This window comes from Achroia grisella, unplaced genomic scaffold (genome assembly GCF_030625045.1).
Source record: "Achroia grisella isolate CSIRO2021 unplaced genomic scaffold, CSIRO_AGI_Agris_v1 utg511, whole genome shotgun sequence".
Lineage (NCBI taxonomy): Eukaryota > Metazoa > Arthropoda > Insecta > Lepidoptera > Pyralidae > Achroia > Achroia grisella.
Window position 1 is genome coordinate 119968 of NW_026712905.1, and position 27127 is coordinate 147094.

At 36.1% G+C, this 27127-nt stretch overlaps 6 protein-coding genes and 1 pseudogene across 8 annotated transcripts; 4 read left to right on the plus strand and 3 right to left on the minus strand.

The window, feature by feature from the left end:
- Nucleotides 1–6275, minus strand: LOC131846468 (calcineurin-binding protein cabin-1-like). The gene has a single exon (XM_059195783.1). The coding sequence runs from the start codon at nucleotides 6177–6179 to the stop codon at nucleotides 42–44; it is 6138 nt and encodes a 2045-aa protein (XP_059051766.1). The 5' UTR covers nucleotides 6180–6275; the 3' UTR covers nucleotides 1–41.
- Nucleotides 6276–6434: 159 nt separating this feature from the next.
- Nucleotides 6435–7587, plus strand: LOC131846469 (small ribosomal subunit protein mS26). The gene is made up of 2 exons (XM_059195784.1): nucleotides 6435–6997; nucleotides 7287–7587. The coding sequence occupies exons 1-2, from the start codon at nucleotides 6530–6532 to the stop codon at nucleotides 7452–7454; spliced, it is 636 nt and encodes a 211-aa protein (XP_059051767.1). The 5' UTR covers nucleotides 6435–6529; the 3' UTR covers nucleotides 7455–7587.
- Nucleotides 7588–8470: 883 nt separating this feature from the next.
- LOC131846442 (DNA-directed RNA polymerase III subunit RPC4) lies at nucleotides 8471–16361 on the minus strand. Of its 2 annotated transcripts, XM_059195743.1 has the most exons (9): nucleotides 16066–16361; nucleotides 15849–15973; nucleotides 15137–15243; nucleotides 14176–14308; nucleotides 13509–13598; nucleotides 11090–11199; nucleotides 10601–10708; nucleotides 10033–10140; nucleotides 8471–8674 (listed from the first exon to the last, which is right to left on the minus strand). In XM_059195743.1, the coding sequence occupies exons 1-9, from the start codon at nucleotides 16230–16232 to the stop codon at nucleotides 8516–8518; spliced, it is 1107 nt and encodes a 368-aa protein (XP_059051726.1). In that variant the 5' UTR covers nucleotides 16233–16361; the 3' UTR covers nucleotides 8471–8515. The 2 variants fall into 2 exon arrangements, with proteins under 2 accessions (XP_059051726.1, XP_059051727.1); XM_059195744.1 differs by lacking the exon at nucleotides 13509–13598.
- Nucleotides 16362–16529: 168 nt separating this feature from the next.
- LOC131846426 (uncharacterized) lies at nucleotides 16530–19674 on the plus strand. 2 transcript variants are annotated; one of them, XM_059195716.1, is made up of 4 exons: nucleotides 16530–16752; nucleotides 17259–17510; nucleotides 18260–18370; nucleotides 18802–19674. In XM_059195716.1, the coding sequence occupies exons 1-4, from the start codon at nucleotides 16665–16667 to the stop codon at nucleotides 18858–18860; spliced, it is 510 nt and encodes a 169-aa protein (XP_059051699.1). In that variant the 5' UTR covers nucleotides 16530–16664; the 3' UTR covers nucleotides 18861–19674. The 2 variants fall into 2 exon arrangements, with proteins under 2 accessions (XP_059051699.1, XP_059051698.1); XM_059195715.1 differs by having other exon boundaries at nucleotides 18224–18370; nucleotides 18802–19671.
- Nucleotides 19675–19690: 16 nt separating this feature from the next.
- Nucleotides 19691–20938, minus strand: LOC131846427 (trafficking protein particle complex subunit 2). The gene is made up of 3 exons (XM_059195717.1): nucleotides 20728–20938; nucleotides 20487–20636; nucleotides 19691–19973 (listed from the first exon to the last, which is right to left on the minus strand). Exons 1-3 carry the CDS (start codon nucleotides 20815–20817, stop codon nucleotides 19794–19796), a joined length of 420 nt encoding a protein of 139 aa, XP_059051700.1. The 5' UTR covers nucleotides 20818–20938; the 3' UTR covers nucleotides 19691–19793.
- A 3028-nt stretch (nucleotides 20939–23966) lies between these two features.
- LOC131846410 (enolase-phosphatase E1-like) lies at nucleotides 23967–25074 on the plus strand. The gene is made up of 2 exons (XM_059195693.1): nucleotides 23967–25029; nucleotides 25064–25074. Exons 1-2 carry the CDS (start codon nucleotides 23967–23969, stop codon nucleotides 25072–25074), a joined length of 1074 nt encoding a protein of 357 aa, XP_059051676.1.
- Nucleotides 25075–25127: 53 nt separating this feature from the next.
- Nucleotides 25128–25924, plus strand: LOC131846510 (uncharacterized; annotated as a pseudogene).
- Nucleotides 25925–27127: the final 1203 nt, after the last annotated feature.

Consider the following 27127-nt stretch of genomic DNA (forward strand, 5'->3'; position numbering starts at 1 on the left):
CATAATATTATATTTAATAATCATAATTTAATCCTAACAGTCTAATCGTCATCTAATACTATAACTTCGTCTGAAGCAATCGGTTTCGGTCGAGAATCTCCGCTGAATTGTAAGGATTTCTTACTATCAGATTTTTTGCCTTGAATAACCGTCTGTTTGGAGACAGAAGTTTTTGTTATCGTTAGAGAGGAAGGCAGCTTACTAATAGATGCATTAATTTCCTGCGTGTGCACTGTCTTCGGCAAGTTTTTCTGACGTTCGGCCAATTTTTCCTGCAGTGTTTTACCCGGGCTGACTTGCTGTAATGGCATTGGAGGTTTTGTGTGGATTACCGAGTTCACAGTCGAAGTACTAGACATATGAGCTTGAGATGGTACTGAACTGTGCACTTTAGAGTAAGAAACAGATGTTGAGTGAGAAGAGGAACCATATGTGGATAAATTGGCCGTCATGGATGCAGGCAAACTTGACAACACTGTGCCCATACTGGGAGTCAATGACGAGGACTTCTGTAAACCAGATGCTGTTGACGATGGTGTAGTTTTCGCAACCGCAGTTATAGAAGTGGTTGGCAATGATTTTGTGCTCCTTATTTGCGTGCTATTAAAAGCCGTGGAACGAGAATTTGATGGTTTGGGTCCTCTTTTCTGTTTCTTGGCAGGTGGCATGTAGGCGGATGAGAAGTTTTGTCCAATATACTGACGGTAGAACTCAGCTTGAAAGGAATTTTGAAGAGTGCTCTGTATAGTTGTTTGCAAAGTATTTTGTAACGATGTATAACTTGCTAAGGCGCTTATATTGTTCAAATACGATAATGCAGCAGCAGTCCGTTGATGTAATGGATCACTCATCATTGGCAAGTAACTCTGGAAGGCTGCTGCCATTTCGTGAGGAGACATTTTTGGTAGTGCAGACCCAGACACAGGCACTGAAGGTGCCGGAGCCTTTGTTTCCGGATGTACTTTCGGCACATTGGTTATTACGGACGCCATTTTAACAGTCTCAGCAATTTTAGCTGTTTGCTTCTTTTGTGCGTTTTGACTTTTATCTAAACTAGCAAGAGTTGCTTGCTGTTTCAATGTCTGTATGAGAGACTGACAGTGTTTCATACTGACATCTACAAGATTTATACTTTCTGGTATTGGTATTGGACAATCCAATTTATAAGCTTCGACGAGTAAATTTGTTAACTGTTTAGAATTAGGTTGCTTCTGCGCTTTCATATATGCTCTATAAATATCTAAAGTTAAGCTTTTTAATGCTTCTTTCTCCACATCATTACTTTTCAGGTCGGCTTGTTGGCTAAACTTAGTGAGTTGCCCCTTAAGTGATTGTACACAAAGAGAGAACGCTTGGTGAGCTAGTTCCTCCCTATCAGAATCCCTCAAATATTTCTTATCAGGTTCCGGGATTCTCTGCAATTGCATACTTAAATCAAGCAATGTTTTATGGTCATCTATTTCTTTTAAAATTTCCATTGTCAACTGAACCGACCGGCTCATATGAAATGCAAAACCACCGCCTCTGTCTACTTCATTCATTGGAATCTTCCATATGTTATTGAAAAAATTTGCAGACTTGCGTTCACTAAATAAACCACCCAATTTCTGTCCCGACCTAGATGTAAAGCTTGATAACATAAGATCTCTGCACCTTTCGATATCCCTGCCCTTCTTATAATAAAAATGATAATGAGCTAGCCTGTATATTGCTTTATAATGAGGCGGAAATCTACTCGCGCAATCCTCTAATGCATCCAAACAAGCTCCTACAATTGTCATTATTTCATCATCAGTCAAAGGTTTGGAGTCACCAGATGATTTGGTGGATGTATCGCTATCCCGACTAGAATCACTGCTACTATCTGTAGATGAACTACTAGAACTAGAATCGGAAGATGAAGTAGTGGATGTAGTACTCGATGATTCCTCTTTTTTCTTTGTTTCGGCTTCTTTTTTATTTTCTATGGATGTTTTTATATCATCACTTTGCTGATTGATGAGATCATCTGGCTTATTCACTTCCAAAATAGTTTTAACTTCATCTGTTACCATTTCTGTATCGCGATTTACTTCTACAGTTACCTTAATTTCACATGCTTTATCTGATTCACCTATTACTATAATTTCAGTATTAGGAACTAGAGATTCTTTAGGAGCGGTTCGTTCAGTGTCATATGATGCGGACCTGCGAACTTTCGCTGCAGCCGATTCTAATTTTTGTCGCTTCACTTCCGTGGTTTCTTCTTCTCCTGCATCACTGACTGAGCGTTTAAGTATATTTGCTGCTTGAACGGGCTCTGCTTTTGCTTCCGTATCTGTTTCAATAACATTGTCCTTTTTAGATTTTTTCGAAAACGGTCCCTTATTCCACTCTTCTATGCAAGTAGTGAATATTTTACCTACAGATGATGGAATACATTTATTTTCATGTTGTTCTATGTACTTCAATATAGAGGCATGAATTCTATAGTGAAGTTCTAATACTTCAATACATAGATGTGTTGGTGAGCTATAATTAATTTTTAGTGGATATGTCGCATCCGTCTCTTGTAAACTCTTCACGCCTTGCATGTAATAATCTAGGTATACAGACGGAGGTTTATTTCTTTTTTCAGCTACTTTTCCCAACATGTAATAATGAAGCCAAGAATCTTCGTTGGCTTTTTCTGTGTCATTGCTACTATTAAGATCACCAAGTACTGTTGTAAAACACTTTTGTGTGGTATCTAACATGTTCTCTTTTTGTTTTTCTAAGGCTTCAAAATCCTCCATGCTCAGTGATTCACTAGCCTGTTTTAAAAGCCTAGAACAAAATGAATGAACTGTGTACACAAATATACCATATTCAATCCACATATTACAATGAGTTGGGTCTAATTCCAGTGATCTTTTAAAACATTTTATGATAGATTTAGCAGGATTTAAAAACTCTCTTTCATTATTAAAATTCTTGCATGAATTTAGTATTCTTTCTAGATTTACAGCTTTAGCTAACGATATTTCAGCCCATGATTCGAGGCGGTCATTGTTTATTGTTATGTCAAGCATATTAAATTTAACTGACATTTTTGCCTCTTCCTTTTTGAAATAATAATCACCAAGAAGAAAATAAATATCTTTCATTTTATAGGGTAAAAGTGGTGGCACTGAAGGTAATTTCTCTTCAGCTCCTTTAATGTATTTCTTCATTTCAAATACATATTTCTGTGGGTCGTTTTCAGGAGGTAGTAAAGCTAAAATACGATGGAATAATTGCTCGATTTCTGTTGTGATACCAGTGATTTTGCCCTCCAGAGCTGGAAGAATAGGAGGTCGAAAAATCTCATACACCTGCTGAGCTCTTTTCCAATCTAACGGAAAAGATGTAATGTTGTGATCAATTAAATATTTTACTTTAGTTTTCTTTCCAGGATGACCAAATAGACAATAAACACATTGTTCCATATATTGACAGATTTGTTCTAAGGATTTTGATAAAGATGGGGAACGTAATCTAGGAACAACTGTGTCAAGAATGAAATAGAGAAGTTTGCCATCAGATTTGCAGCACCAACGCCTACCACCTAACTGTTCGTGTGCTATAAATAATAACATTAAGGAATTAGGAATTTCATCACAGGATACTTTTTCTTTATCATTGGCAGTCCTACCCCTACCTTGATCTTCCTCTCTTTGTAATATATAGTGCATTACAATCCAAGGAACTACAGTTCCAAAAGGCATTTCTGCTGCATTAGTTTCCACTTGATGACCAATTATTCTAATTAAATCATCAAGACCCTGGCTAAGTTCTATTTGAGAAACTGCATCCAAACAAGATGGACCTTCAGTAGCCAGTATATGATCAATACTACAGAGAATTTTGACAACAGCTAGAGTCCACTTTTCATATTCTGCTGATCCTGTGGTATGCCTAAAGTAATGCTTTAATGCCTCATGCAAACAAATTAATGACCACTTGAAACATTCATCTGCTTTATTCAAAGCCCAATATGTATCTAGTATTATAGACAATTGCACAGCAAAGTCTAAAGACATATTATCCTCTTGATTTCTAGCCACATCTTTACAGTGTTCAAAGGAATCTAAAATAATTGCCAACACATCTTCATAACAACCTCTATCATAAAGATCCACAACTGTTGCTAATTTTTTATTTCTTTCTAAAAATTTAATAGATGCTAATATCTCAGTTTTATTTATAATTGGTTTAAATGTAAAATTAGCAACATTTAAACTATACGATTCATGGTGATCTCCCATTGCTTCAAACTCATATAATAGTTGATACAGACAATCTAAACCAAATTCCTCAGATTTATTCAAAATGTGAATATGTAGCTTCACCCAAAGATGCCTTAACACTAATTCCAAACAATCAGTACCAGAATATATATGCGGTTTTAGATTTAAACCTATTCCAATTGTTTCAATGACACTTAAATCATGAAATTGTTTTTCATCTGTTTCTAAGTTTAGTTTTTCATTTACAGAAAACTCTTCTGCCAGTATATTAATGACAGTATAATTGATTGAGTCTTCATAGTTATTATTATCTGTGCATGATGGAATATCAATATGATTATTATAACATTTGTTTGCTTCAATGAAGATTTTTGGCAAATCCTGAGGCCATATTGTTTTCCATTTCTTAGCTAATATGAGTAAATAATCCTTTAATATATCAATGATGTCTTTTTTATTTTCTGTATATTTTGTAATGAACTGTTTTACATCTTTTTGTTCCATTTCTGTGCTAAAATATTTCTCATTTTCCTTTTGCTCACTGTTTTCTTTTCCTTCAAACAGTTTGTCTAAATCGGTCATGTCAATTGATTCATTCACCTGGTTCTCTTTCTTCGGTATTAAATCTGGAGCTAAACTAGCAGGCACCATTCTTCTTAAGGTATCATAGATATTATCATCAAGTTGATCTTGCCTATTTACTGTCTTTTTGCGGCCAGAACGGCGCTTATTGCACCATTCCCACTGTTGCAAAAAGCTTAGATCACTACCACGTCGTCTAACTGGAGCCTTCTTTTGTACTTTTGGTTCAGGTTGGGCATCAGTTGCTACTTCTGTAGATACAAGCTCCACATCACTCTCAACTTTTTCAGTGTCAGTTGCAGCTTTATCTTTATCGGATAAATCATTGTTTTCATTTTCAGATACTATTTCAACATTTTTTTCAGTGTCCACATTATTTTCTTCTGGTTTACTGTCAACTGGTTCAATTTCTTTGGGTTCATCACAGACCTCCATAGGCTCCTCTTTTTCTTCCTTCTCAAAAATCATTTCAATACGACAAGCATGACTATAACAGTTATCAGTCATGTAATTATGCATATTTACAAGTGACTCTCCGACAGATTTCCATGTCAGACTAGTTATTGGTGTTTTTAATTTTAAATCTGGCAAAACATACTTGAACTGTTGAGCTCGTTGCTGCTCCAAAAATACTTCATTTATATCATCTGCTTCTTTTAATAATTTCTGTGCTTTCTCATCATCAATTGGTTCATCATCCTTTTCTACCCATTTATATATTGGATTAAGGTATTCCATATATTCCCTTATGTATGGATAAACTGTATATATGTGTTTCCTGTAAGCCAAACCTCTTAAATAACCAGGATCGAGTTGCAGTGTGTCATATATAGTTGAAATGCACTCCTCTTTGCAATCTAAGCCCAATAATAAAGTTACAATCTTGTCAAGACAGGGCCAATGGCGTGGGTTACAATTAGCACCTTGTTGAAACGAGTGTAAAGCCATTTCAAACCGTTTAGCTTTCATACATAGTTGACCAAGACGGTGCCAAAGTGTGATATCAGTGTCATCTAATTCGGAAGCTGAGCAATAACAATCTATAGCGGCCTCAATCTCGTCAGCAGCACTCAACATGGCTGCAAGATTTTTATAGCACAAGTATTTTAAGTTGAACAATGGTCCTGTAACTTTCTCACCTTCTGCCGGCTTCTTGACGTCATACAGCAACTCGGTATCCAGTAGATCTTTGAGAAGTTGTGTAGCATCATTAAGGTTCCCTTTTCTTTGCAAATCCAGAGCTTTTGCATACTGTTGGAGTGCAATTTGTTCTAGAGCTTCCCTGGTTACTTCCTCCTCGGAACCACTCTCTTCTTCTATCTCGTCATTCAATGCTGATATTTTTATCATTTGTTATAATTTTGAAGACAATGAATCAAAGAATAAATTAGATTGTTTCTATATAAGAACAAAAATAAGTATAAACAATATCAATATCGGAACAGACCGGCCTTTTTTGACAGTAACATCTATAACAGTTGTCAACTGCCTGATCTAGGACCTTGACTGAAGGACTGAATAGTATATTGTCATTGTTCAATCAGTCAGACAATACAAACATTATAAAATTACTCTGTACCTTCAAATATTTATAGATGTTTAAAAACACGCACTTCGTTTAAACCATCTCAGAAAAAAAAATTCTTTATTTTGTTTTTAGGTTATTATCTACATCCCGTAAAACAGAAATCTTTACAATTATGATTTCTCAAAATAATCTCCTAAAACGTTCCTGGCTTATAATTATACAATGCGCGGAAGCACATAGAAAACCTCGTTGGTTGCCGGTCGCTAAAAGTAAAATATATCGAATTCCGAAACGTCCAGAGATCAGTGAAGAAGAACGTATAGAGCTATTACGAATAAATAACAACTATAAAACACAGATGCGAGCAATCAGGAGGTTTTATCATGAGGAAATGATCAAAGAAAAATCTACTCGCAGCAGTTCCAGTTCGGAGATGTCCCAAAAATTAGAAGCTGAAGATTGGGAGCAATGTGTAAAAATAAACGACAACTGGAACGCTCAGGTCGCTCTGGAACGCGAAGAGAGGAGAAAGAACGAACTGGCCAAAATGGAGGAATATGCATTAGCTCGAATGGAAGCTAAGGATAGGGAGTTGAAAGAAAAAATTGAAAAAGTTTCCCAAGAAATTAGAATACAAAAGGTAAGGAATACATAAAACAGTACATTTATGAATCTAAAGTTAGTTTTCAGAAAAAAAAAAATATCTTTATTGATAATGAAATATTACACACATTTTGCACTGCACCTGTACTACAATTTACAATGGTGCCAGTGGAGAGTTATTGCATAATTATAGTAATAAGAATATACTCACATGTTCAACAAAATAAAATACATTATAAATATTTGAAGCACTAAAACAGTACAGAATTATTATACATTCATTTTAACTTTATATCTATTAATTTTTTACCATTTTTCTGTTCCAGGAATTGAGCAAAACCTTTATAACACCAGAGAACCTGGATGAGGCAATAGATCATGCCCTCGCTAATCCAATTGATTATAATTTCGCCATAGATTTACATGGTAATCAGTTTATGGGAAAAGAAACTCCAGCGAACCCACCTAAAGATACAGCTGCGAAATCTGTATAACATCACACTCACATATTGTTCAAAAAATAAATATAATAGGGAGTTATTTATGTTAAATATAAATAATATTTGTTATTTGTATGTAGTACTCTAATATTAAAATTAAAATAGGTATATTGTAAACTATTTCAATCTTCATTGACCTGTATTTTTAATTACTTGATATTTTTTTTTTCTTATAGCTTTTTATATCCTCTGAAATACAAGACAAAATTCCCCACTACAAGCTGCCTGTAGTGTGGTGTATCTATTTATACACTCTTTTTTATATGCATATATCTATTATACGAAATATTTTTATACCTAAAATTAATGTTTATATAAATATGTATAGATAGAGAAATCTTGGAGTTCCCAAGATTTCAAACGGAAGGCCTATTTTCCTTATTTAAAAATAAGGAAATAGCTGTCCTCTGAATAAACATAGTATTTGTTTACATTTTAATATGTATATAGACAATCACTTTCACGTATGTATGCAGAAAAATAGTGTATTTTATTCTGCACCGTAAAAATATTATTGTTTAGTGGACATTGTGTGAATACTATGCGCTGTCATACTATTGCAATAAAACTTTATCCACATTCACACGAGAGCAGAGAAAAAGTAGTTTCTTTACAGTATAGTTTATAGGTATCAAACAATTAATTTAAGGAAGTTGGGACACATAACGTATCTGGAAATTGTACTTCAATTTTCTGCAATTCTACAATTTTTACAGTAAAGTAGCAGATCTGAAGGGCGCTCTCAATGATGAACTATGTGAACTAGTTCACAGATCTGTCGCTCTTTAGTTCGTTTGAAAAAAGCAAAAATACTTCCTAAAATAAAAAAGTTTTGCAGCAAATAATACTTATAAGCCTATCCTTAGTCGCCCAACCTTGCCTTTCTCTAACTCGAGTTGGGAGCGAACTCGTTCACAACAAGATACAAACTAAAACTGATCCCAGTCGAGAACCATTATGTGCAAGACTAGTGCCTTGTTCCAGTTATCACAAAATAAAAAAACCAGTAGCAATATATAACAATATAATTATATTTACATAATATACAGTAAGTTCTAGACAGGTAAGTCTTGGAACATGGTCTCCCAGTTGGGGACGAGGTTCAGCTTGTGCTGCAAGGGGCCCAGTGCCACCATTTTGGCAGAGCGTGATCCATCATCAGCAGTCACAGACACCGCTTCCTGGTAGAATGCTGGTTTGGTGCCGGAGTATACCTTGGAAGACAGAAATTTCATGAGTTCATTTTTTATTTAATTTATACCATTGACAGTCCAGTTGGAAGGAAGCATCGCCTATATAAACTTACTAATATTATAAACGTGAAAGTTTATGAGTATGAATGGATAGATGTTTGTTACTCTTTCACGGAAAAACTACAGAACTAATTTTGATGAAAATTTACAGTTATATATGTAGCTTATACATTCTCATAGTATAAATAATATGCGGTGAAACCGCAGGCACAGATAGTAAATAAATATAAATATAACTTGGACAATACATACAGGGCCATCTAGATCCAAATTAAGCCAGACCTCGTGTTATAAGTACTAGACAACTAATATAATTACTTAATGCAATTTTTAAAGTACATACGTTATATACATAGTGAAGCGGAGGTATCAAATGTGTCTGATGAGTGAGAGGTGCTGAGGGTTTTAATGAGGAAAATACGGAGATTAAATAAAATGCGACTAGTATGACAGCGATATATAATAGAAAGTGAACAATAAAGAATATGTCAAAGAATATTATTATAAAATTTAAAAATAGTATAAAAACCTATCGAGGAGTTCGCTACACATAGAAAACATCAAAATCAATACAAACGATCTTACACATGAATACAAATGTTTGCACCGTGCGATAAATTGAACCCAGGATCTTTGTATATACTATTACATAAGTTTTAATATATACTCGAAGCTCAGATACACAAGACTCGAGAATCTGGAAGGGTCGTTTTGGTTGGCGAAATTGTTTTTGATGAGGGTAAGTATGGCCGTTCAGAGAGGGAGTATCCTGGACACGCTGCCTCGATGTGCCGCGTTGGATTACAATTATTGTTTTTTTTTTGGTCAAAAGAAAGTTTTACAGAAAGAAAATAACAATTACGTAAATTAATATGTATACCAAATATAAAAAAAAACAATAGAATTACAATATAGAGGTAACAATGAGCGGCCTTATCGCTAAATAACTATTTCTTCCAGTATCTTCTTAAATATATATAACTCAAAGGTGACTGACATAGTGATCTATCAACGCACAGCCCAAACCACAGGACGGATCGGGCTGAAATTTGGCATGCACGTGGATGTTATGACGTAGGCATCCGCTAAGAAAAGATTTTGATTAATTCTACCTCCAAGGGGATGAAAGTTTTGTATGAAACTTTGTCAATTTTAAACCAATCGGGCTGAGACTTTCCATGCATAAAGCTACTATGACGTAGGCATCTAAAAATAAGAATTTTGATAAATTCCACTCCTAAGGGGATAAATTAACGCGAACGAAGCCGTGGGCAAAAGCTAGTAATATATAAGTTTTAAATATAATACATATTAATTACCTCAAATATGGTATCACCAAGTGCTAGACTCACACGGCCCGACCGATGCACCAGCAGTTTTCCAATCCGGCCTTCTTCTAAGTCCGCCAGGCGACATTTGTTTTCCACCTGTTATACACAATTATTTGATAATTTAAACTGTCCGGTGACTGTGAACACCCTTACCCGTGCATGAACAACTATTGCCATGCAGGTTTGTCATTTAAGTAATCGTTTAGCGAGTAATAGGCTTTGCTCAATAAATATGATTTAACAAATTTATTAAGCAGTTTTACAAATAAAGAAGCATATAGATACTTAACTTTTGTGAGGGAAGTTATAACTTTGGTTGAACACAAAGAAAATTACATTTCTACTAGTCTTAGCAGTAAAATCAGTAGTAATCCCTTTATGTAGATTTTAACATTAAAATGTGGGTAGGACTAGTTTTCCGTTAGTGGCAGTTACTTAGTAAATTATTTTTTCAAATATTTTATGTCTACAGTAAACAGGTAAACTTTCATTGTTAATCACCTTCGAAATTAGCCTTATCGCTAAATAGTAATTGCTTCCTGGCAACCTTACATACCGGTTTCTCCTCCGTGTGTTCCCCGGCCGAGGTGGAGGCCTCGGGGTGCTTCCGTCGCGGCGCCTCGTCGTCGACGCTGCCCCCACGACCCGGCAGGCTGTCCGGCAACTGAAATATATTATATTTTAGGATTTGCACAGCGTGACTATGATTGAATCATTACGCACTGTTGTATTAAATGTCTACAAAGCATATCTCTTTCTTTTCATTTATTATCACTATGACAATAATAATAACCGTGGACAATTCGCACAGTGCCGTCTAGTCCCAAGCTAAGCAAAGCTTGTGTTATGGGTACTAGACAACTGATATAAATAGATAGATACATTATTTTGTAAACACATACATAATATATATAGAAAACAACCAGACTGATACAAACAATCATACCCATAAATATAAAAGATTGTAATGTGCGAGGAATCAAACCGGAAACCTTCGTAAGGGTATGAGCTAAACCGCTAAACTACCGAGGTCTATAACAGTTACCTGTAGCAATATAAGCGTGGGTTGATCAGTCTTCAACAAATTAACCACATCAGTATTTTCATACGCCTCCTGCTTCACATCTACAAACGGCTTCCTCTCGTCAGCGACAACTGCAATTAAGAAGAATTTATTATACATTTTGGTTTTATTAAAAATATAGCACTTATTACTGTTTATTTTAGTGCAAATATTAATGACAGAGGATAGTGTAAAGCGATTGCTTGCAATTCTCATTTAAAACATGTAAATCTACAAATGTTTTTTCGGGCTACTCTAAAATTATTGAAACCAGAAGTCCTTAATTACACTTTGCAACTAATAAAGTAATTCATAAGCTATCTCCGCATCATCTTTTTTTAAACTACTCTAATGCTGTCGGTCGCAGCTGGCCTTATAGCTTCACCGGATGATAGGGGGCGAGTGCAGATGGCACTCCAAACCCGCGGGACTTATGGAGCGGCTGAAGGCCCTCCCGCCTGACGGATACAACATCAGTCTGAGGGCACCGCTAGGGGTTCAACGTTACACACTAGACAGATTTCTTTAAACAAGTTTGTTTTAGAAACACACATAACTGAAAACATAATTTTCATAAAAGAAAGGGAGGTATTTTTTTAATAAATAATCTGTTGGAAAAGAGAATTGTTAGCAATCACGTACCATAATAAAGTAGCAGAAAAGCCAGTAACACTGAATAATAAATAATAAACGCAATATCTAGATATAAGCTTACAAACTAATTAATTACAAATTCTTAATAATAAACTAAAAAATATATATAACGATTAAACATAAACTTCCTTTTTTGAAGTCGGTTACATAGACATGTCGAACACACAATAAATGTATCGAGATATCTGTAAAATACAAGAACTTGGAGAAACACTAGAGAACTATAACGGCGCTGCGTGAGTTGTTCAAAATTACTTACACATTAAAATTAGTTTCTATTCAAAATTCAAAATATCTTTATTCATGTAGATCTATTACAGACTGTCATGATATGTCAAATCTACCGTCAGTTCGGAATGCTTTCGAGATAAGAAGAATACACAGAATCATTATTTTGAAGTCAAAAAAATGTAATTACTTAATTTACCAAGACTAATATTAATATACTATTTTATTTATCAAATATCTTTTTTATAATACATTAAAAATACATACACAATTTTTAATGACTTATTATAAAAAATAATTGTCCAAAAAATAAAAAAATCAATGTTAGGGGTGGACTACCCTTATCACTAAAGGCTATGAAAATTAGATATTAGCCGATTCTCATACCTACTGAATATGCATTTAAAATTTCATAAAAGTCGGTCAAGCCGTTTTAAAATATATTCATTATTTTTCATTTACACAATAGCTTTTTATTTATTGAGGGGTTTGGGCTTATCGTCAAGTACTTGAGACTGAAGCATTGTGACCTATATATATCTACTGTGCTCGCCCTTTGTCAAAATTATCTAGTTAGAACCGTCAGGGACAAGAATTGAAGGTTATTCTTAGAAGCGATGATTTTTATCTCCTCAGGATAGAGTGTATACTTTCCAAAGGAATTATATCGTTAATGCTTGAATGGGCTACAACCACATACTCTGTGGCGTCAACATCAGGCGAATTGGAAGTACTTGCCGGGTTTTTAAGAAAGAATAAGCTCTTTTCATGACAGTTTTAATATTGTATCGGTTTAGAAATACCATTGCTGGTTATTCCACAATGTGACGACGTGACTTATTAATGTAGATCAATTATTACACCTGTATATTCACTGTCTACATACTACAGGAAACAAATAAAGTAGCGACACCTCATCACATCATATATAACTCTACAGTGGTGTTACAATATAAATTGTTATTATGATTAACTACGAGCGCTATAAAACAAAAAAATCTTCTCGTATAGGTTTCTCCAAGTTTGAACTGGTTCTGATGTAGCTGCTCCGATTAACCATGCAGAAGGATCTACACGGCACCCGGGAACTGCGCAACAGTAACGTCCACTCATATCACACTGAGTCGACATAGCATTTACGTCTTTATTACCACTACATAAGGTAAAATTATTATAATCTTTGTACTGAGAAATTTATCCTTAAAAATAAACTGATATAGCGTTCTTAAACCCAAAAAGGGCGTATCTCAGTTCCAACTTTTAATGCTATTTCAAAGGTACAGAGTTCGAAATAAACTATATAAAACAATACGTACAATTAGGAAAGAACACCTGTTTTTTGGTATCTTACCACATTTTATTTATTTTTATTGAGTTAGAGTAAGATACCAAGATACCGTGATTTTTCTTAATTGTGGGTACATATAAATACAGACCGCGTCAAATTTAAAACAGTATATATACAACAATATGGTCGACTCAGTGATATTGAGATGGACAACAATGTGATGCATCTTACTAGCGCAGTCTACATCGTCTCCAGGCTCGCTCTTGATCTCCAACTCCTGTTTTACCCTCGCGGTGGACCGCACCTGGCTTTGCGAACAGCCTACAAGACGGAAGATGACTGAAGAGTGAGTTAACCAGTTAATATTTCCATTTCATCTCGCTGGCATAGCTGTTTCACTGTCTTATATTATATTAAAAAAAATCTTAATATGGTCTTTTAATATTTTGACTTTGAATTAACTTTAGTTGTTAGTTAGTATTCACACATTTCAACTTAAAAATGTAGCTTACATTTTTAAGTTTTTCGAATAAGCAGGAGATTAAAAAAATATTATATGTGTAATAATTGTTATGTGTTACTAGGAATTCAATACTAAATATTGTTAAGTTTTACTACAAGAATAATTTATTCAAATAAGCACTTTTGAATGGTCATATTCATCTATAACAGTAAGTAAAACAATTATATTTAAAACTTGGAATTTTTGTATTCCACTGTTTCTCCGAGACAGCATAACTAATTTTATAGTTAGACTAAGAATTTTCTATTTATATTAATCCAATTATTTTATAAACAAAACATTATGAAATAATGTTATTCTATATATCACAGGTATAGAGATGGACTAAGTTTACTATAGCCATATTTAGTAATACATATTCATAGGTATTTGTACCTCCATCGTCCATGGGTAGTTTGACGGGGGCGTCCTTCTCAATAACTTCTTTGAAGTCCTCACTGGCATCTTCCTCATAATTGCTATCTCCTACCACGGATTTTATCTTTTGCTCTTCTAATTCTTTGTCAATCTGCAAATAAATTGCACTTATTACATTAATAGACAAAGACAGTTATACAAAACTGTGAGCAAGGGTGGGCTTATCTCTGCAAGAGATCTCTTCCAGCCATCCTAACGTTAGTACAGTAAGTATATAACTTTTACCTCTACTCAACAACTAGGTGCTTTTTAATTATAAAGTTGATTTTGAAAATAATTTATTCAAATAGGGTGCTGTCAGCCGCTTATGTATGTCATATGTTTTTCACCATCTCTATCAGTGATGGTCTCTATGGTCTAGCAGTGCAGCACAGTGGTATACTTCTGATGGTAGCGGGTTCGATTCCTCCCGCTAAAACAATTATCAGTTGTCTAGTACCCATAATTTTTTAATAGGTATTTATTTTAAACATTTACTAGACATTGCTGACAAATGAACTATAATTCATACTATGTAATAATTCAACAAAATGTAAATTGTTATAAATAAATAAAATGGTTGAAAAATAATTCTTTGAACACAAGGAAGTTACATTTTAAAGATCTTAAACTCTAATAATTACTACAATTTTAATTGTAAGCTAACATATGTTGTGCTGTCTTTATTTTTAGCGTTCTCAGCCTAATGAAACAGTTTTTTACTAACACAATTAAGAAAACCATAAACCACACCACTGTCTTCCTAACCACAACATTGGCAAAATAACCGACCTCATTTGGTGGAAGCCATTCAAATTAAAAGAAGAAGAAACTCTAATAATATAATTATACACTGTGCATAGAGCAAAGCAATGGTGGGTGCCAAGTGTAGTACAAAATAGAATTTTAAAACATAATTTACAAATATCAATATTCATACTTTGATGACATCCTTCACCCTTATTGTGGGTTTCTGTAATGCTGCAGCAGGCTCGGGATCCCTGCCATATGATATGCGACTGTTGTACCTTTCAGAATTGCCCAAACCTAGTAACAAAAAATGTTATAATAATATGTGTAATTCATACATAATCTATTCAATTCAAAGCCTTTATTAATTGACACAATTACACCATCTAACAGAAATATTTACATAATGTTTAAATATATACATTAAATATATATATATATATATATATATGCTATTTATAATTCTGCACATCAGCCTCTGGTCAAATTTAATTGTTGCACACAGACTAACTATATTTATTTTTTTATAAAAAGCTATATATATTTTTTATAACTATTTAACTTTATTTATCTAAAATAATAGTTGCCTAAGTTACTCCTTATTACTTGCCAAAAAAAGTCCCATCAAAATTGGTCCAGTCATTTCAAAGATTAGCCGGAACAAACGGACAGACAAACAGAAAGAGAAAAAAATTGTAAAATATGTTATTTTGGTGTATGTACCATATTCATATGCGTGTCGTAAAAAACATTAATTTCAATATTACAAACGGACACTTCAATTTTATTTGTATGTATATAGGTGATAACAAAGGTGAAGCTGTTCTTTCTTAAAATTATTTATTGTTATAATCTCTATGTTATTTTTAACTAAGTTTAACTGTTGAAATTATTATATTTACCTTCTGAGAACACGCCTCCTGACTTTATAATGTTGGGTCCATTTCTAAAGTTTTTACGATCATGCTTACGGTCTCTTCGCCCTCGGTCGTCTTTCTTGTAATCTCGTGCTATGTTTACGGAAGGCCTGCAAATTACATTGCTTATTAGTACTTTTATTTATTACTTTGTAGAAATTAAAATAATATCATGTTCCCGATTATCATATAAAATACTCACCCTTTATTTTTATTCCTAGTTACATTCAAATTAGGGGTAAATACTTTTTTGTTGGGTTTGTTCGCTCCCAATGTAAGATCGCGAGGTGCCTTGAATGATGGTAGTCTTTGTAAAGGGTCGGCGTCCAAGCCATTAGTTTTATTAGACTTATCGTCCGGATTAGACATATTTAAAAAATAATTTCAATACAATAAAGTAATTAGACTGCCAGAATATAATAAATTTAAGAGAAGACTTAAAATCAAAACATATTTGTTGACAAAAGAGGAATGCTGCATTGACTGATAAAAAGTTACCAAAAAACTGACAGCTTGATTGTTTTTTTTTTTATTTTGTCGTACTCTAGAGGAAAGGCAAAGGCAACTGCGCTCCTGCAGTCATAGATTGATTGTGTGACTGAGTGATACTTGACATAATGACACAGAACTGACAACTTACAATAACAAATAGAATTCGTAAAAAAAAATTGTATACGAATTTGGAGCCGTTGAACTGAATATCGCAGATTTGAACAAAGTACATAAAATTAAACTTTATTAATTAACTAATTTGTTTTGCTGACTTTAGATTATAATATTAATACTTATTACGAGACAAATATGGCTGAATCTCTTTTTGATATATTTGGCGATCACCTGACGAGACAAGCTATGAAGAATGTTTCGCGCCAGCCGTTAGCGAACATTGGTAAGTAATAACTATAGATTATCTTATTATATCTGTCACGACTCTGATTCTAGATAGTGTGGTCAGAAGCATTGTTAAATGTCGACATCGTGGTGAACAGAACATTTTGCCTACCCACTACCTATTTTGTATTTTTTAAAAACGCTTTTTCTATCATCAAATAGAAATATGAAAGGGCACGTACAAAGTAATTTGATATCTGTCGATTCGAACTCACGACTAAGTCTGGGTTCTGGGTCGAAATTACGACGGCCTGAACCAAGTCAATCCAACTCCTAGCGGTGCCTTCACACTAAAGTCGTATCCGTCAGGCAGGAGTTGGCCTTCAGCAGCTCCATAAGTCCTTCCGCGGATTTGTAGTGCCATGTGCATTCGCCCTCTATCATCCCGTGAAGCTGTGTGGGCAGCTGTGGCCTGCGACAGCATTACAGTAGTCCAAAAAGAAAAAAAAAGTAGGCTAGGATGTATATCATTGCTAAATAAAATTCTTACATATACTTTTATAGAAAATATGGGGAAAACCGTTACCACTGGCCCCATTAAGCCAAATGAGCCTTTGAAAAAGGGAGACATAAAGCCGAAGAAGTCTTTCCTCTCAAACGCTGGTAAAGCTCTTCAAAGTAGTCCTACAAGGAGGGCATTTACACCACGAGCCGTGAACATGGGGTCTCTCATATACACGGATGCAGACACTAAGACTAATGAGAATGAATGGAACAGTGATGAGTTGTTGTTCACAAAACCATCCAACAAATATGGTGGGTACATTTATACTCTTTATTGCACCAATTGGAGATCTTTTGGGAAGGCCTTTGTCCAGCAATGGACCTCTTCGAAGCTGAGATGATGATAATTGCTAATTACATAACAAAAAAAACAAAATGGTAAAAAAATATACATAAACTGATGTAAAAGCTGGTCTTCTCTCTAAGCAATCTCTTTCAGACTACCTTTGGGTGAATAGAGACAGTAAAAATAAGAAATAAGAAAAAGGTACATCAAAATAAACTACATTTAACAACATTACATGTTGTTGACATTTTCTGAAAAATGTATTTTTTTAGTATTCTGTTTTACTATTATTATTGTTTAATTTTAGAACTATATTTTTGCTTATTTATTTTCTATATTTAAAACCCATCCATAATGCTTATTATTTAATTATAGAAATATTATTTGTGTATAGACAAAAATTTGCAATATATTTATTCACTTCTACACTTTACACTACTAGAACAATGTTCCAGAATGGAAGATTAGATGTTAGCTTCCAATTTAAAAAACTTGTACACTCCTAAGTGTTTCAGGCATCCATAGGCTACGGTAATCCATCATATGGGCTGTATGCTTATTTGCCACCATCATAGTACAAAAATAAATAGACAAAAAGCGGAAATACATGGTATATGTACCAAAGAGGTCATGTTATGTTATTTACAACAATAAATTGGGATGTACTTTACCATTGCAGATAATTACCATAAAGATTTATTTGATTATCTGCCAGTGCCAGAGCCCCCGATTCTCAAGCAGTTCTCACCACCCAGCACACCACCTCCAACCACCATTCAGCACAGTGCTGAGTTTGATTGTTCATACGAAGATGAGTTCTTCACAGGTCACTATTTTTTTATTTTATACATAAATTCACATGTTTATGTAAAAGTAAAAATCTTTATATTTTCAAGGGATTTGGGTTAATGTTGCATAAGGGCAATCCTTATTTTGCCTAAGGGTTGTTCCTAAAACCCACGATGTCACGATCTTTTTAGTGTGTAGAAATTTTACAGTAATTTTGTGTTCAACTTTGTCGTCTGTTTATCATTCGAAGCTTTTGCACCTCACTACTAAAGAATATGGAATAATTTCATTTAAAGCTGATTCTTAGACCTACTGAGTGTTAGGGGAGTATGGTAACTAACAGTGTGACATGAGAATTTTATATATCAAGGCAAAGCTATAATAATGAAATGACAAAATTATATAGAAAAATTATTACCTATCATTTCTCTGTCAACATATTATTAAATAATACTCTTTCTTTCACAGATGACTTCTCAAATGAAGGCATCCCAGATGAAGATCTTGGTCTCCCTGATTTATATTAATTGGACACTGTCTCATATTTATCTTTTTTGAGAATGATTTAATTTTGCTTATTAAGATTATAATTGGAATATTATGAAACAATAGTGATAAAAACATTTTGTCATGTTTTTAAATAATAATCACTTATATTAATAGTTCTGACAATAATATCATTACAATTATATGTATATGAAATTGAATTGTATGATTTAATAATTACTAACTTTCAATATGACTTCTACATAACTCTGCTATCTAAACTCTTATGTACAGAACAATTGTCAGAAGTGAATGGCAACAACACAAATATGGCAGAATTTTTGAAAACACAGCTTTAAAAAGCTTATTTCACCAAATAAGCTCATATACTTTGAACCATGCAGAGTGCTAACAATCACAATATACTGCTGGAGACATAATGGGAGCTGGAATTAAGAGCTTATAAACTCCAATCTGCTGATTTAACATTTTCTAATTTGTTATGTTAAGAATAGAAGATCATAAGTTTTTAATTGTTATTAAATTTCTTCTAGAATATTCTATAATAAAATTTGTCTTCTGACACTTTTGTTCTGTGATATATAAGATATGGACACCAAATTGTTAGAAATAAACAGCTGAAGATGCAGGGGATGTATGTGAAAATACAAATGCAATTAATGAACTGGTTGTAATCCAAAATTGTACATTTTGTCATACAAAATAAATGTAATTATGTGAACCATTCCTAAATATCCCTGACTATTGTTTTGATCTTTATAAAAGAGAGTGCTTTATAGCTGCATAGCTGTCCGCCTTTACAAGTTGTGTGATATTTTAAGAAGCCTTTTATAATAAATTGTCAATAATAATTGAATTTGTTTTTTATTATATACTTTTATACATATATTTACATCTCTTATAATTGTAATTACATAAATTAGTCTTAAAAATAGTGTTTGATTATAAGTTGACTATGTTAAATATTTTTTGCCAAGAAATTGTATTTTCTTCTCGAAAGCTGGTAATGTTATGGGTGTATCTTCCTTGTAGAATGGGTTTAGCATCAATTTTATATAAGCATCATAAACATCTGTGAAGAAATTCTTGATACCGTCCTCATTTCGTGCATCATGTACTATTATAAACCGCATCTATAAATAAACAAAATGTTTCTTATAAGTCTTACATAATTAACTTAAATTTAGGTAAGAGGTGAATGACAGCACATACATGACCAGTAAGTAATATATCCTAATAAGTCAATCCTCAATGCATTTCTTTATGTTAACAATCATGACGAATTTGTTATAATATGGTCAATGGCCTAACTGACCTCACTACATGCTCATCCTATCATCCTACACTGGTCCTGTAAGCCTATACAAATAAGCAGATGCAGATGTATAGCATATTTGTGGGAGGAGATTGTAAATAATGGTGAATAGTGACTGCAATGCTGGGAATTTTCCATGTTAGGTTGACTTCCACACATTTAGGAATCATTGTGGATAATTTCTGGAGAATTTGGGCAAGTGACCTAGCATCAAGCTCATTCTATTCGCCTTCACTGCCTATCAACCTATATTTTTAGTTCACGTAGGTGTACTATTCAATATTCATCCATTATAAAATATTATACATAACGAATTTCTGTTGCTAATTACCTGGCTCGCTGTAACAAATGCAGAAACAAACCACTGATTGAATTTATCAACAGATTTTAAATATGTGTTTGTAACTTTCCACATGTGTTCATCAACTAAATCTAAAGCTGCATGAGCTATGAACTGATTTAAATGTCTGTTGTCCTCTTTCTAAAAAAATAAACATTTTTTTTATTAGATTAGATACCTTGGATATGCTGCTAAACATACCAAGCAAATTATTTTGTTACCCCATAAATACCTTAACTTCTTTGGTGGCTGGAATAAAATCTATTTCAAATATTGGATTATCAGAATGACCGACAATGACAAAATAATACGTCCCAGCCATTTCATATAACACAAGAAAATAAGGTATACAAAACTTAGAAATTGGGATAAATAATCATTCAATATTATAAAATTGAAAATAAGTTTTTGATCACGAATTTTTAATAACACTGTTGACAAGTAACAACTCAACAAATTTGACAGATACGAAAATTGACATTGATAACTATTACAGATACTACACAGATTGAGCCTATGTAGGGTTAGAGCCAGCTTTCACTATTACTTTTCATTTAACTGTTTCAGTTGCAAACAGTTAGCAATGGTTACTGCTAAATTGAAATTCCCAAACAAACCTGTTTCAATATATTATTAACTAGAGTGGTTGGTTACATACATTACTTATTGGGCAGTACAGCAAACGCAATATATATAAATAATTTGCAATGGATGTACTACTATGCTATTAGATGTATTTGCAATGGAGTAAAAATTTGTTGTTTTTTTTGCAAAGTTGGCAAGGATAATATATTTTTTAAATATAAAAATATTATATTTAAAAAATATATTATCCTTATATATTTTTTATTCGTTATGTGAACCAAATAATTCTTAATATCATTTAATCAAACCTCGGCTTCCATTGACCGTATATTAATACAGTGAATAATATTAAATTAAAAAAATATATTTTTGGCGCGAATTGTATCCGCTTTTCTCTAGTTTGTTAGTAAAATATTGTATGATTCTTTGAGTGTACCAGAACTAATAAAAATGTGCGGTATGTATTGCTAGAATTGTAGGTACTTTTAATTGATACTATTAAAATGTCTCATAATTATGATTGTGGAATTAAAAGTTTTATGAAAACTTTATATGTTACAGATATATATTCGACAGTCATTAATAAGTTAATGGTATGGAAGACTGGAAAATGGGTTAAATACGAAGTTAGAACATCAAAAATTGTGTTACGAGTTCATTTTGATCAGCTGTTAATCACAGATGACAACAAAATACTGGAATCTTTAAATTTCAGTAGCAAAATGAAAGGAATATATAAAGAGGATGTTTTAATTCTTATTGTATGCAACAGAAACGAAGAAGTAAGCAAATCAAGTATTTTTTTAGCCAAAATCAAGGTGTTCAATTCGGCAGTTTTTTTATTGATTTAATATTGACTGTACTGCATAACATTGATTGATTGAATGAAATATGATATTTATAACATTTACGTCTAAATCGACACTGAGGTCACGATTGGACATTTTTAAATTCTATACAAATAAATAAAATTTAACTGTCTGTTTGTATTTTCAAATTGTCAGCTTTTAACAGCTTTTCACTTAAACGAGTTGAAAGTATATACATAAAAAAACTTATACTTACATAAAAAAACTGTTTTTCTGTCTATCCGTCTGTCAATTCTTGCTAATCTCTGAAACATGACTTTCATTCCCAGATAGCTAATGTTATAAGCAGTAATTTAGGCTACTGTTATTATTTTATTATTTATTTTCATAAATAAACTTACCGATGAGAGTTATAAATTAAATATTAATTTGATCATAATCGTTGCTAATTCAGATTCGTAAATTGAAATTTCAAGTAAATTGCAACCCAGTGCAATGTTTTACGAAACTAGGAGAATACTTCCCAGTTATTAACCACAACTGCAGTAATTCCGAAACCAAGAAGTTTCAATACCGCAACATTGACGAAGTTTTGAAGACTGCTTTGTCTAGTAAAGGTAAAAAAACAAAATACCTATTGTATCATATTACTAAAAAACACCGGCGCACTCAGACGCCCCTCCGATCTCGCCCGTCCAATTCAAACGGGGATCGAAATTACGATGGCCTGAGCCGAGGTTCGAACCCCTAGTGGTGCCCTCAGACTAAAGTCCTATCCGTCAGGCAGGAGCTGGCCTTCAGCCGCTCCATAAGCTATAAAGTCCAGCTGCGGCCAACAGACGTCTGGAGACGTCTATCAGGGAACATTATTTATGATCAACCAATTTCTCTATACCTTCCTACCAATAAACTATTTTAGTTACCAATCAAAATCATGAATTTAAAGTTTTATATATTTTACAGGTATTATATCGGAATCAATAACTCAAATGTCAGAAAATTATAAAAATTTTATGAAAATGTGCTTACTTGATCCCAGTTTCCTACAAATAGTCATGAAAACCGAAAAGTTACTTTTAACAGAAATTAAGCAATAATAAATTATATAATAGAATATATCCTGTGTTCTTTGTTTTTTTATCTGTAGTCCAGTTCCAGCCCGTTGTTTTACATCCTTACTAATATTATAAATGCGACAGTAATTCTGTCTGTCGCGCTTTCACGCGAAAACTACTGTATCGATTTAAGTGCAAGACGTTAATAATTTCTAAAATGACTGAAAGTCATACCCATACCCATAGTCATATACATTTACCCTTAAGAGATTTACCTTTGGGGCGGGCCTGCAGTCATATCTCATTAAAAAAAGTGAGATATGGACGCAGGCCTACTCTACCACCTCCTTCAGAGGCGGTAGGGAGGCGCGGTCTTAAGGGAGAGCGCAAGTCGTGTAGATCCTTAAGGCAAGTTCGGTAGATATCCTTCACGAGGTTGCCGCCCTGTTATTGGTCTAGTTCCCTATGAAATAGACGTAACCGAAACTACCGGGCGACAAATGCAGGGATGAAGAGGTCATGTCCTTGCGTGTCCATCATCGAGCAAAAAACTGAAGGTGGATAGTAATGACCTCCCGCGTGTTTGTGCCGTGCGCGGTGACCCGTACGGAGGGATGAAGGAGTCCTGGCGGTTGAGTGCAGCAGGGTACCGGCTGTAGTTGTATGCTGCTCACAACACACCTCTTCGGTCTGGATTTCCTCTCAAACGGGCGGTCGTGGAGTAGCTAACCACGATCAACCGGCTGCGATTCCCCATAAGCGGGCAGTCAAGCGAGGCTCGGCGAGCTGGGGGGTGACAGTCGGCGTGGCGCGGTGCTTTGGGGCTAGCCTGCCTCATCGTCTCGTGAGGTAGGTGTCCTCGCTGTGCTTCGCTGCGTGCGGACTCGTCCACTTCTCAGCCTGCTGGACCTATACCAAGGGAGTAGCTCTGGCGATCATTCGTGGAACGAATGACGTCCCCGAAGTGAGGGCTCCGTGGAGGGTGGAGAGCTCCTGAGGTGAAGTATATAAAAAACCAACTCATGGATCTAGAGGCAATAAAACCAAAAAACAAGAAGCAACAGGCTGCGTCTACGAATGCGCCAAAGCAACGACCATCGAAGGCTGCGTCGCAAGATGCGCCAAAACGACCAATAATCAAGGTCGCGTCATTTGATGCACCTGGACACTCTACCGGAGATGCGCCGAGCAAAGCTGCGTCCGAGGAACCGACGAGGAAGGGTACCGAACAGGATGCGCTACCCCAGGCTGCGTCCAGTGACGTACCATCCACGTCATCCAAGGATGCGCCGTGCAAGGCTGCGTCGCAGGAGATGATGAGGAAGGATACCGATCGGTATGCGCCAACCAAGGCTGCGTCCCGTGGAGTACCAACCACATCATCCAAAGAAGCGCTGGAAGAGGCAGCGTCAGGGGACACGCCGAAAAAGGTGACTGAGCGGAATGCGCCAACCCAGGCTGCGTTCCGTAAAGTACCAGTAGCGTCGACCAAAGATGCGCCAAGAAAGGCAGCTCCAACTTCTCTGCCGAAGATAGTCGCCGCACCAGGGGAACCAAAGAAGGGTTCACTCCACGATGCGCCTAATAAGGCTGCGTCAACGAGTGAGCCATCCGAGGTGAACCTGGCGGCACTGTTCAAGGTGGAATCGGAGGAGATGTCTGTTTCAGCGGCATCAGGGACCGAATCGGACAACCAGGCTATGGACTTGACGTCACTGAAAGACGCGATCCAATCACCATCAAAGCCGAAACAACCAGGGAACACCTTAATAAAACCCAAATCGGCCTCCAAGAAGCGGCGCATGAAAGCCAGAGCCAAGGCAGCGGCACAACGCGCAGAAGCGGTAGATGCTGCGAGGCATCAACTCGGGTCCTGCCCAGCGACGACCAAACCTAAAGGGGAGGCGTCAACGAGTGGACCCAGTGCACCTGCAACTGGGACGAGGGCCGTTCTGGCTGCTGGCACACAAAAGCGCAGCATGAAACCGCGAGGCCGTAAGAAACCCAGGACCAACGACCCAAAAAACGAGGCAAGACCGCAAAAGCGTACACGTCCAGAAGACACCGTCACACCAACCGGGGAAGGTAAAAAACCCAGAACCGCTGGTGCGACGGGTAGGGGTTCTATGACATACGCAGAAGCGGCTGCCACCTACCTGGCCAACGAACTCTGTGTTGCGGTCATGGTGGAACCCTACTCTGACCTAACACAAGACCAAGCTGAGGATCTCAGGAAGCAGATTGAGGTGAGGCTCAGGCAACAAATAAGAGCCAACCTGACACTCCCAGCCAAAACCAGAAAGGACCTGAAATTCCGAGGCAAGGCTCATTTTGCGGATGGCGTCCTCAAAACCTGGTGCGAGGATGACTTCACCAGAGCCTGGCTAGAACAGACCGTCCAAACCATGGCCTCTCCAGTGGAAGACTCGAGCCTAGTCGTTCGACCACAATCGGCCATCCCGAAGAAGGTGCCGTGCCTGCTCTTCGTTCCAGGGGAAACCGGGGACACCACAGAACTGCGGGAACTTCTTTCGGAACAGAACAGTAACCTGAACATGAACTCCTGGACCCTGACACACGAGAGGATCAGGACAGACCCACCAGGGACTTGTCTGTTCTTCCGTATTCCCGAGACTGATGTCGACGTGTTAAGGGCCCAGGAAAGAAGGATTTACTACATGATGGGAAACATCTACGTTCGCTTCATGGACAAAGATGGTTCCCATCAAACAAAACCAAATATTAAACAGTCGGAAGTTACGATAGTTGCTGAGCAGCAAACGGATCCTAAACCGACAACGTCGACAGTGGCTCCCGTAACTGCGGCAGAACGAGTAGTAACTCCGACTGCGATGGAAGTGCAGGATCCACCTTCTCCGGATTTCATCCTGGATGAAGAGTGCTTTCCGGCGGAGGGGGAGAGAGCGAAGCTAGCGATAGCGTCCTCTACTCCTCCCCCCTACGGGAAGACTAAGATCCTGCAGTGCAACCTCCAGCACAGCCAAACTGCGACGGCTTCTCTTCGCAGAGTGCTGGAGAACAACGCAGAGACCATAGCCCTGATCCAAGAGCCGTGGATCAGGAAGAACAAAATTTGTGGTCTCGGAAATAGCGGAGGAAAAGTGATACTGGATACCTCCGTAAGTAAACCAAGAACATGCGTATTCTTACCCAACCATGTACAAACAACACTAATCAACGAATTCTGTTCAAGGGATTTAACACCAGTAAGAATTACCAGTGCAGCACACCTCCCCGACATCGTCCTCGCCTCAGCGTACATGCCGAGCGACGGGGAGATACCACCACCAGAGCTCGGCCAGCTGGCTGAGTACTGTGAGAGGGAGAAGCTGGAGCTGGTCGTCGGCACTGACTCCAACGCGCACCACACGCTGTGGGGCAACAGTAAGACGAACAACAGAGGTGAGGAATTAGCTCTTTTTATTCTTAGTAATAATCTCACTCTACAAAACAAGGGCTCGGAACCAACGTTCATAAATGCCCGATCACAAACCATAATAGACCTAACACTAACATCAACAGGCATCTCGGGGTCCATTCGTGATTGGCATGTGTCCAGCGAGCTTTCATGCTCCGATCACAGATGGATCCGTTTTACTATTGACATATCACTACCAAAACCCCAGCCGAGACGGATACCCCGGAACACGGACAAATCCAAATTCATAGGATTAGTTAGTGCTTACGTAGGGAAACAACTCTGCCTCCCTGACAACCTTGACAGAACGGAACTAGACAACTATGCGAACAACATTACGTCCATACTTACCTCTAGCTACGAACGGTCTTGCCCTCTTACCACACCCAAAAACAAAGGTAGGCAACACTGGTGGTGTTTCGAACTAGAGAAACATCGACGGAAGCTGAGGAAACTGTTCAACGCAGCTATGAACAGTAGATCACAAAGTGACTGGGACAAATACACAACTAAAAGGAAACAATACAAAAAACTAATTCGCCACAGACGACAAGAGTGTTGGAGGCGATTCTGTACCAACATAGACAATAACAACCAAGCAGTCAAAGTGAAGGCCTGCCTTTCCAAAGAGAAAGAACACACAATAGGCTGTCTTAAAAAATCGGATAATAGCTACACAACAAATGACACAGAAACCTGCGAACTACTACTGTCAACTCACTTCCCAGGATTCCTTGCGGACAA

What these genes read in the sequence shown, in the direction of transcription:
- LOC131846468 (XM_059195783.1), bottom strand. Translation starts at nt 6,179, where the DNA reads ATGATAAAAATATCAGCATTGAATGACGAGATAGAAGAAGAGAGTGGT.
- LOC131846469 (XM_059195784.1), top strand. Translation starts at nt 6,530, where the DNA reads ATGATTTCTCAAAATAATCTCCTAAAACGTTCCTGGCTTATAATTATA. An exon ending in AAGAAATTAGAATACAAAAG is followed by an intron (nt 6,998 to 7,286) that starts GTAAGGAATACA and finishes TTTCTGTTCCAG; the next exon opens with GAATTGAGCAAAACCTTTAT.
- LOC131846442 (XM_059195743.1), bottom strand. Translation starts at nt 16,232, where the DNA reads ATGTCTAATCCGGACGATAAGTCTAATAAAACTAATGGCTTGGACGCC. An exon ending in AGGAGGCGTGTTCTCAGAAG is followed by an intron (nt 15,244 to 15,848) that starts GTAAATATAATA and finishes TTTTGTTACTAG; the next exon opens with GTTTGGGCAATTCTGAAAGG. An exon ending in ACTACCCATGGACGATGGAG is followed by an intron (nt 13,599 to 14,175) that starts GTACAAATACCT and finishes TCCGTCTTGTAG; the next exon opens with GCTGTTCGCAAAGCCAGGTG.
- LOC131846426 (XM_059195715.1), top strand. Translation starts at nt 16,665, where the DNA reads ATGGCTGAATCTCTTTTTGATATATTTGGCGATCACCTGACGAGACAA. An exon ending in CCAGCCGTTAGCGAACATTG is followed by an intron (nt 16,753 to 17,258) that starts GTAAGTAATAAC and finishes ATACTTTTATAG; the next exon opens with AAAATATGGGGAAAACCGTT. An exon ending in AAAACCATCCAACAAATATG is followed by an intron (nt 17,511 to 18,223) that starts GTGGGTACATTT and finishes TTACCATTGCAG; the next exon opens with ATAATTACCATAAAGATTTA.
- LOC131846427 (XM_059195717.1), bottom strand. Translation starts at nt 20,817, where the DNA reads ATGGCTGGGACGTATTATTTTGTCATTGTCGGTCATTCTGATAATCCA. An exon ending in CAGCCACCAAAGAAGTTAAG is followed by an intron (nt 20,637 to 20,727) that starts GTATTTATGGGG and finishes TTATTTTTTTAG; the next exon opens with AAAGAGGACAACAGACATTT. An exon ending in CATTTGTTACAGCGAGCCAG is followed by an intron (nt 19,974 to 20,486) that starts GTAATTAGCAAC and finishes GTTTATTTATAG; the next exon opens with ATGCGGTTTATAATAGTACA.
- LOC131846410 (XM_059195693.1), top strand. Translation starts at nt 23,967, where the DNA reads ATGGATCTAGAGGCAATAAAACCAAAAAACAAGAAGCAACAGGCTGCG.